Below are 9,884 nucleotides of genomic sequence, written 5' to 3'. Positions count from 1 at the left end.
TCATCACGTTCATATTTACATTTTGCCCTTAATTACAATTTGTGCATTTTAGTTTAATTTCGTCAAAACCTCAATCCCCCTTTACTTTGTTGAGTCATAGTAGTTAGAAATCAATTTAGTTTGTGTTTTTAGAATATGGTTTAGTTTGGTGTCTTATATTGTGTTTTTACGTTTTTGAGTCAAATCCAAGTGATTTTGTAATCCCTCCTAATCCCAGGCCTAGAACGATCCCTACTTACATACTTACTACAAATGATAAAAAGAGGGTTAATTTGTGTGCGTATAATTCACGCATCACGTGTTACCCATATGTATACCCAAACCAACCTGTTATATTAACACGTGCTTATCGGGTTAACTGATAATGACCCAATTCGTTATCGTGTCGACCCAAACACCTGTTAATTTCATGTCGTGTCGTGTCAGGAATTGCCAAGCCTACCATGTACAAATCATTGGTTGGTGCTTTGCAATACCTTACATGGACAAGGCCTGACATCGCCTTTTTCGTTAATCAAGTTTGTCAACATCTTCAAAATCCCAGAACAGCTCATTTCACCACCGTCAAGCAGATTCTCTGTTATCTTAAAGGGACACCAGTTCATGGACTTCTTCTCACCAAAGGCTCTACAAACATCATTGCTTTTTCGGACGCCGACTGGGCTGGTTGTCCCATTGATCGTTGTTCTACATCCGGGTTCTACATATTTTTTGGAAACAACCTTATTTCATGGAGTGCGAAGAAGCAACCAACTGTTGCTTGGTCTTCGACTAAAAGTGAATACCGTTCTCTAGCCCAAACAGCTGCTGAAGTATCATGGATTTGCTACCTACTCCATGACCTTCGCTTCTATCTCCGTAATCCACCGTTACTCTTATGTGACAATCTAAGTGCTCTTGCTCTTGCTGCCAATCCTATTTTTCACGCAAGAATGAAGCATATCAAGATCGACTATCATTACATTTGTGAATTGGTCATCAACAAGTTAGTTGTCATATCATATGTGACCTCTCACAAGCTGATATATTCACTAAAAGCTTGCCCAAAGCTCGTTTCAAGCTACTTAGTTCCAAGCTAACTGCTCAATCTCCGCAACCTAGCTTGAGAGGGAATATTAACCATAGTCCAGTGAACAAAGCCCATGGTGCTACACCTTGCCAAGACACCTATTCAATTGATCAAAACACTCGTCACTCATCTAGCATCACCTCAACGGTACATTGTCAGCAAGGTTTGGACAACTATGCATAGATAAGTATGAGCATGAAGAATATTCTTATAAGGTTTCAAACGTAGTTGTCTACAAAAATAACCTGAAATTATATAGCACAAGAATTCAGAAAGTAATGCGAAATCCCAAATTGAGATGGAAAGATGGTTCATAAATCTAAACATCATTAAGATCATATTGTCCAGAAGTGCTTCCTTTGTTTTACAATGATTATGGATGTAATAAACTAACAGTCTGAACCCTTGATCCCCATGCGATTTCCCAGAATGAGTACATGCAACACACACACACACACACTTACTTACACTTGTAACAGTGCGTTTTTGCGTGTCCGTGCGTGTGTGAAAAGTACATAAGCTGGTCACTCGGGCTGCAATGGCAGTTTAAATATATTCCACATTTTAATCAAGGACACACAATTTCATCTTACAATGGAGTAATCATTTTGCTGAACTAAGCAGCACCCTACTGCACTTATCTGCCAGCAACATGTAAATCTTAACGAATTCCTCCTTAACCATAAAAAGTACAGAGGCTGCAAAAACACTTTGTACTATCTTTGTGCTCATCCCTTTGTAAAATCCAGGCAATCCTTCATACTTGATCATCTTCGTTATAGCATCGAAAGTACCTATGGTCCCAAGAAACCACATCAAACTGTGTACCACACAAGCGATGGATACTTAACATGTACAATAGAGAAAACACAAGTGAAAACTATCTTCCTTTCAGCTATGCAGAACATAGACTGATCATATTTCCTCAAATAAAATAAATTGCAGAGAGGAAGAGAGACAAGAAAGATACAATCGTGCTCCTCAAAACAAAATTGATGTCTTATATATCAGTCAAATGTGAACCTGAGTATCTTAGTGAAATATTCCCCCCGATCTCCTGCTTTGCTTGCAGTCTTGACTGCATAGGCTCAAGGTGACACAGATTATTGAACATTTAGAGCAGATTAAGATGGATAAACTCACATGCAATGAAATGCAGATTCAAGCACATTTGTTGAGTGATATAGAGAAGTGGAAATAGTGGTCATGACCTAGTAATAATGCGAATTGATGACCATACAAAATTCACTCACATGAAGTGGGATTTAGCAGTAATGTTGAACTATTTTTTTCCATGTCCTGTATAGGTTTATGCAAAGCACAGAGTAGCATAATTCACCTTGACAACTAACAATGGGTATGTTGAGATGGTTGCTCCTAGTTTTGCAATCGCCCCTAACAAAAAAACCTATCCACAAAATAATGTAATATGAGAGAGAGAGAGAGAGCAAAAAAATGGGTTCGGTATGGTAATCTACGATAAGTCGGTAACTTCCATGGGTTTCAGAAGATTTCAATAAATTCTATTTTACTAACATAGTATGATATAGCAATTTACTAACATCATTACATAGTAAGGTTTATTTGTCATTCTGCTATCAAGTCTATAGCGATGTGTGTGTGTGCATGCTTCAGCGTGTAAACATTGAAAATAATAGTAAAATTGGTGGTTTAGTATTAATAAATACAATAATATATTTTGGTACTTTTCAGTAATGATCAGTCAGTAATTGGTTGAAGTTGACTTTTTTGGTACTTACCAAATAAGTAATTTCCAATTTTGGATTTTTTCAATTTTTGGAATGTAAAAACCGTTCATCAAACCCAAAAATTTGGCCACTATCAGACGGTTCAGTTTTCGCAGAAGAAAACAGAAGCCCTAGGGGCACCCTTCACATTGATTATTATTACCACGTTATTAGGACCTTTGGACAAAATGTAAAACCTACAAAAGCTTGCAAAACTATCATTTCAAGTACATCATATACCTCCAAAGCAGTTACATTTTTTGATCCCTGCTTCCTGGCAGCACGTTTCGTCTTCATATGCTTTAAAGAGCTTTCATAAATCATGAACTGTATTGATGGGTTGCAAACCTACCAACAGAATCACTCATGAAGAAATAACTCTTACTGTAGCTAAAATTTATTCAATGATACATAGAATTTATTCAAACACCTAACCATAATAAGTGTTGGGATAATGCCTTTCCAAAATCCGGCAATTCCAGATTCAGTATGAACCTCGTGCACCTATCAAAACAGCAAATAGGAGATGCACACAGGGAAAAATGATGATAAGCTGTACCACTCATGAAGAAACAGGGATCCGCTTCAATGTCAAAGCTTAGGCCCAGTTTGAACAAAGCTTTTAACCAACTACGCACAACGGAATAAATAAGCATGTGAATTCTGATATAGCACCATGTGAATTATGGTAAATCACCACTGAAATTGCTTACTAACTTTTATGCTTATTATTAATGATTGTAATTTTGTACTGTGACTGACCGAACAACAATTCTGGACATAGAGCCCTCCACTTGTGAAGTGATGATAAGCTTCCGCCTAACCATAGGAAGCCGCCAACATTTCACAAGGAGCCAAAGCAAACAGAGATCACATATCAGCACCAGAAGCGATCCCAGAGTCCCACACTGAAGGGGAACAAGAGGACCAACCCTGACCTTAGATCTAGTCCTTAATTAAAGTCTCTACGCTTAAGCCAGCTTGTAAAATGTAAGCGCAATGAGAAATCTCTGTGGGCATAGCCCATACATGCGTGTGTGTCCCTCTCTCTTTCTCTATCATCTTCCACTGATCCATTTTGGACATCAACAATTAGTGTAATATGTAAATAGATAACCAAGAATAATTAACTGCATTTGGGGGGCTATTTCCTTGGGCAATATGTCCCCAAAGGTTACTATTTGGTTGATTTCCTACAAGAATTGTTCTAGACACAAATTCAATCACAAAGGCTTTATCAGACTTGAGGTTTGGCTGAGTTTTACGGGCATAATTTTCCACTCTTTTTTAAGTTAATGTGTAAGAACTTAAATTTCTGCATATTTATTAACTATATAACTTTTGGTTAGAAACATACACTTTTAACATTATACAGGTTCGGATGCAACACATCCACGCGAGAAGAAAATAAATGATATTTACTGAATACTCACCAAAAATCACATGCCACTGTCAATGGAAATATATGATGGACAAAAGAAGTTGAACTGACTAACCGCTTGCAAAGTTCCATACGGACGAGGTTTTATTGAATCAAGTTCAGCCAATTTATCTTGCAATGCTGAACCTGTCAAACAGTTTTTAGAAGCTTCCTTTAAGAGAGCTTCCTTTCTTTCCTCCATAATTTTTCTCTCTGCTTGAGTATGTGTCTTCAAAAAGAGTAAGAAAAGAGACAAGTCATTCTTTGAATGATGAAATGCATAGTGAAGTTATCAACTTATTGGAAATTAAATCACATTACAATCATCAAAGCATTCAAGTATTAAGAAACTATGGTAAATTAAATAGGAGTTGATGGCATTGGCATATATTTGCCTTCTTCCAGGTAATGTTGTTACATATGTGATCTAGGAAAAATTCCATGAAAATTTTTGTCGCGCAAAAGACACTTCGGAGTTTACATATGTACAAACATAGGAAAATTTACGACGCATGGACACAGACACAGAAATACCACATGACAAACGTTAAGTTTTAAAAAAAAAAAAAAAAGACAAGATACAACATGGATATGGCATTAAATATATATATCTAAAACAATATCAAATGAGCATTCAAATTCAAAATTAAGACTCATTTTCCTGGACATGTCTAGTTTATAAAGTATTAGAAAAAGTAGAAATAATTCCAAACAAAAAATATGAGTACAAATATTTTAATATTATATAGTGGATAACAAAAGCATATATTTTGTGAACTTTTAGACTGAGGGGGCGTTTGTTTGGCCTCGTTAGCTGGGACTGGACTGGATTGGACTACTTACTAACGTAGTCCCATGTTTGGTTTGTATTGGGACTAAGTTAAATGGGACTAAAGGGGACTCGCGTGGATTCGAGGCCTCGCTAGGAGTTCTTAGCGAGTCCCGTGGCGAGATCCTCCACAAACCACGGGACTCGCTAAGACTATCTTCGCTTAGCCCCTTTTGCTTCGCCCCTGCTTCTTCTTCTCCACTCCCGCATCCATTTTCATCTTCTTCCTCATCTCTGCTTCACCTCTCTACGAGTTCTGGGCTACGTTCTTTTGGATCTCAAAGGAATTTGCGTTGATTTGCAGATCAAGGGGAGGAAATGGGCATCGTGGCGGCGATTTGCTTCGAGCGTCATCGTGACCGCCATAGATGCCAAGCCCTTGCAAGCTTCAGTTCCCAACGCTTCAGCCCACAATGCATCAAGGCCTCCAATACCCACTTCCGATTTGGTCTCCCCCACCATTTCTAACATGCCGATAATTTTTTCCCGATCAAATCCTTGAAGAAAACTGCTCCATCCTCTCCAAGTTTCTTATTCTTCTGCAACCTCTCCCATCACGATTGCTTTTTTTTTTTTTTTTCCCTCAATTTTTTAATTTTTTTTTTTCACATGGGTTTGCTTGGTGCTATGTTGTTGCTGATTAGCGAGACCCCCCGATTACCACCGGATTGCTAAGACCCTTCTTTTCTCTCGCATCGTCCCACTTGACTCCTCGCTCTGCTCGACTCCTCATCCTGCTTGACAAGCTCGCCAGACCATCCCAGGACCACCGCCACGTCCTCGTAAATCACGGCTTCCTCTACCACTTTCTCTTCTTAGTTTTCTTTAGTTTTGTTTTGAAGATTCGTGAAATTATTACTGGGTTTTGATAGATTTTTTTTTTTGATCGATTTGTAGGTTTGATTGATTTCTTAGATTTGATTGGTTTCTGGGTTTTGACTGCTACCCATTTGTTTTCAATTTATCTACTATTTTTCCTTTTATGAAATGAAATAGAAAGTTGTTCTATGTAAATTCTGATTGGTTTTGTTATCAACTCATTAATTTCTGCAGGTATATGATCTTACCTAGTTAATTAGTACCTTGTACATTAAGGCTTATGGTAGTCTTACAAGAATCCAACGAATTGAGTGGAACTGTCGGCGAGGGTGAAGCACCTGCAATCCGTGAAGAAGAAGAGGGCTATGCCCTTTTATTTTTCCATATATTCATTTTGATATTTTTAATAGAAAATAAATTAAAATATAATAATAATAATAATAATAATTTATTGTTAGTCCAGTTTTTTAGTCCGACACTGTACCAAACGCTTCACCTAGTCTAGGCCAATCCAGCTTAGTCCTTGAAGTTAGTCCAGTCCGAGACAGTCCGGTGCAACAAACGCACCCTGAGAGTCCAAAGCTCTTCGACCAAAAACGGGACGGACGGTCCAAAGCTGTTAGCCGAAGAGCCCAAAGCTTTTTGACCAAAAAAACAGGACAAAATGTTTACAGATGTTCACCAGAGAGATGTCATTGGCGCATCACTGAAACATCAACTAGTGCGCAGTGGGTTGATAGATGTCACCAGCGCAGTTCTCACCCACACCAGACGATCATAGGGTATTTATTAGTTTTATGAAGAACTGAAAATTCTGAAGATATGGGATTGAGGGAATTGTAGGGGACGTCTCTACAAATCAGAGTTTCAGATAATTTTGGACTTCTCTTAAACTTCTGTTTCAATTTTCCGTTTGAAGGTCAGACGTATCCAAAAAAGGGGATACCCGTATCTCGAAGTTGAAACACGTATATGTCGGAGTTGACCATATCTCTTGTCCAGGATACGTATCCGAAGTGTATCCGACTGTATCCATCAAGTATTGTATCCGATACTGCATTAGATACAGGATATGGCACCGGATGACGTGTCCATGCATCGTAGAGGAAAATCAAAAAAAAAAGGAGGCAGTGGATTTTTAGACTATCATCAAGAGAAACATTCATTGCACCCATTTTGCCCCCAGTAATTCACTTTGCCTTTTGGAATTCTATTTTGAACTCACTTTGGCCCCAGTAACTCAAGAGTCATCACTTTCTTTCCTGAAATTGAAAATTCATTCCACTTTGACTTGTGGACTCGTTCTTCTCCTTGAAACTTATAGGTTGCCTCCTAAAACTTATGTGGGACACAACACCCAATAAGACTAAGCCACATGTGCAATAAATTTGATTATAAGTCTCCATTATGTGTTACCATTCACAATCAGAGAATATTAAGTTTAAAAGAAATTGACAAGATGAAAAAAATAAAAAAGAAATTGATTAGCTTGGTGCACCCAAATCAATCTCACATAAGAGATTAACATAACTAAGGACAATGTGGAGCGAATTTTGAGTTTTATAGAGACGACTTTCAAGTTTCAGGGGGCAAAATAGGATCAAAATCGAGTTCCAATGGGCAAAGTGAAGCGAACTTTGTGTTTCAGAGAGTAAAGTGGCGACTTTTGAGTTACAGGAAGCAATGTAAGATTAAATTCAAGTTCTCCATGGGGCGTAGCCAAAATAAGCCCTTATTTGATAATCGAATAGGCATGGAGATTTCCAAAAGGCACCAGTCCTATAAATGTAACCAGTAAGCACCACCATAAAGGCAGTCTTTCTACACTAAGGATTTCCATAACTTTCTTAAGTTTCGGGCATTCTTCCTAAGGCTACCCGATAATGCAAATTAGAGTTTATCTGATCCGAATTAATATAATATATAAATTTGTATTGGTTTTAAAAATAGTGATTATATAAGTACTACATAATTATATGTCACTTAGTACTACGATCTAGTGGTATTCCTCTTCACTTGCTAGCCTATTCAATTGTGAGGCTTAGCCCATTCCCCCACCCCTTTAGTACATTACAACATGCAGAGGCAATCCCAAAACAATTATTTTCATTTTTATACTTTCAAACTTGGATAAGGAAACTGAAATCTAAAACAAAGAAATTATTTTGGAGCATCACAACTTGCTTAGCTTATAACTCATCCAAAAAATCATTGACTTGTTGAAGTAAAATAGAGTGAAGGAACCTGCATACGAGTGACGAGAACCCATATAGGATTTGTCAGCAACACGTTCAAGGAACTGCAAGGAAAAACATTGGTAAAAATTTCTTCGTCAACCACCAAAGTGAAAAATTCCCTGTCTTACCCAAGGCTTCCAAACTCCTTTTGGGGTAGAAAACAGATAGTTGTTTTTTCTCTGTTTATGATGGCATAAAAAAAGATTTTTTCCTTTTTACCCGGCAAAAGCCGCCACAAGAAGCCAAGAAAACATCCCAATAGTACCATCCCCGCGTCCTTTTGCTCTACGGGCAATTGCAATGGCCTCGGCCTTGTTTTTGAAAACCTGGTAAAAAAAGTAATAAATTCCCTGCAAGCATGAAACAGTGAATGTTAAGATAAACGTTACAACATACAACACAGTTTACATAGCATTGAGATACTAGGAATCATAAATCGTAGTTGGCAGAGCATAGAGTAACAAACTGAAAGATTGAATGAAGTATCAGTAACATTCATTATCTTGTCCATTGTAGGAGGGAAGGGAAATCAGAAATGTACAAGTAGAGCTAAGGCCTCGTTTGGTGTCTGGGATTGGTTTGGAATAGGATAAATCACTAAGATTCAATGAATGTTGAAGAAATGTGGAAGGAACAAGTGGATGTCAGCTTGCTTATCTAATCCTTGTTGAAGAACGTAAAGTAATTTATCCAATCCAATCCAACCCAAACAAATGTCATACACCAAACCAGGCCTTGAAGGAATTAAAACTAAACATAAAAATAATAAAAATGGAAGGAAAGAAGAACCTGTGAAGCGGCAGTCCCGAGCAGAGAAGGCTTAAGGCCGCTGTATAGTCCTCCCCAACCGTCGCTTCTTATGACCTTATAACAATTAACAATAATGAAATCGAATTAATTAGGAACAGCATGGCGAAACGAATTGAATTGAATATTGAAATTAAGCGAATGGAATGAGGAGTTAATTAGATAATTATAGAATGATGACTACCTGGAGTATTTGGACAAGCGTGCCAAGCCGTTTGGAATTAGCAAATGATTGTTTGGATACTCTCTCCGTTTGTTGGCGCGTATTGACCTGCAATTCACCAAAAACAGACGACGGTGTGGGTGTGGTTGTGTTTGTGGGTGGTGTTGTACCAACTACCAACTCTGCTTTGGTAGAGAGAGAGAGAGAGAGAGAGAGAAAGATACTGTTTGGAGGGGATAAGTGATAATCTGGGCAATGATACCACCTCCGGCTCCTGCCAGACCATTCGCCACTGCGTTCGACATTTTTCTCTCTCTACTAGTAGAGTACTTTCCCTTCGTACTCAACTTCACTTTTCAACCGCCACTTCACTTCACTTGATTATCTTCAAACAAAGGCAATTTGGCTGAAATGCCAATTTTGGAAAATTCGTCTTCTAAAATAGCCCCTTCCGGAAATTAACCATATTTATAATCGTAAGTCAATCATTGGGTATTATCTATACCTATACTCACTAGCAGTGGCTAAGTCAGGATTTCTCGGAGGAAGGGACGAACTTAAAAGAGTGCAAGCTTAAAGAAAAATGACAACAACTAAATCTTTTTATATAGTAATGTCTTCCATAATTAATCAACACAAACAAATTACAATTGTTGCCGGCGAGGTTTCATGTCATGAAAACGTCGCATAATAGGCTCATTATCAATAAAAGCAAATACATCTATTTTAATTAAACAACCATGCTATCACTCAACCATTGATCTCCCATTTTATTACGCAATAGTGTTTTCA

At 37.9% G+C, this 9,884-nt stretch overlaps 1 protein-coding gene across 2 annotated transcripts; it reads right to left on the bottom strand.

Moving 5' to 3' along the window:
- Positions 1-1,362: 1,362 nt before the first annotated feature.
- Positions 1,363-9,497, bottom strand: LOC103931755 (peroxisomal nicotinamide adenine dinucleotide carrier). Of its 2 annotated transcripts, XM_048576837.1 has the most exons (11): positions 9,317-9,495; positions 9,114-9,200; positions 8,912-8,986; positions 8,342-8,472; positions 8,130-8,184; positions 4,314-4,466; positions 3,253-3,321; positions 3,058-3,165; positions 2,409-2,477; positions 2,093-2,147; positions 1,363-1,863 (listed from the first exon to the last, which is right to left on the bottom strand). In XM_048576837.1, exons 1-11 carry the CDS (start codon positions 9,395-9,397, stop codon positions 1,673-1,675), a joined length of 1,074 nt encoding a protein of 357 aa, XP_048432794.1. In that variant the 5' UTR covers positions 9,398-9,495; the 3' UTR covers positions 1,363-1,672. The 2 variants fall into 2 exon arrangements, with proteins under 2 accessions (XP_048432794.1, XP_048432795.1); XM_048576838.1 differs by lacking the exon at positions 2,409-2,477 and having other exon boundaries at positions 9,317-9,497.
- Between the last annotated feature and the right edge of the window lie 387 nt (positions 9,498-9,884).

Source organism: the organism of the source record quoted next, unplaced genomic scaffold (assembly GCF_019419815.1).
Source record: "Pyrus x bretschneideri cultivar Hongxiangsu unplaced genomic scaffold, Pyrus_bretschneideri_v1 Contig91, whole genome shotgun sequence".
NCBI classification, from domain to species: domain Eukaryota; kingdom Viridiplantae; phylum Streptophyta; class Magnoliopsida; order Rosales; family Rosaceae; genus Pyrus; species Pyrus x bretschneideri.
Note: the sequence above shows the minus strand (reverse complement) of the source record. Positions and strands in the feature narration are given on the sequence as shown.

Coding starts and splice junctions, on each gene's coding strand:
- LOC103931755 (XM_048576837.1), bottom strand. CDS start 9,397: ATGTCGAACGCAGTGGCGAATGGTCTGGCAGGAGCCGGAGGTGGTATC. Junction 9,201..9,316: donor TCACTTATCCCCTCCAAACA/GTATCTTTCTCT, acceptor GGTGAATTGCAG/GTCAATACGCGCCAACAAAC. Junction 3,322..4,313: donor CGTATGGAACTTTGCAAGCG/GTTAGTCAGTTC, acceptor CTGTTTTGATAG/GTGCACGAGGTTCATACTGA.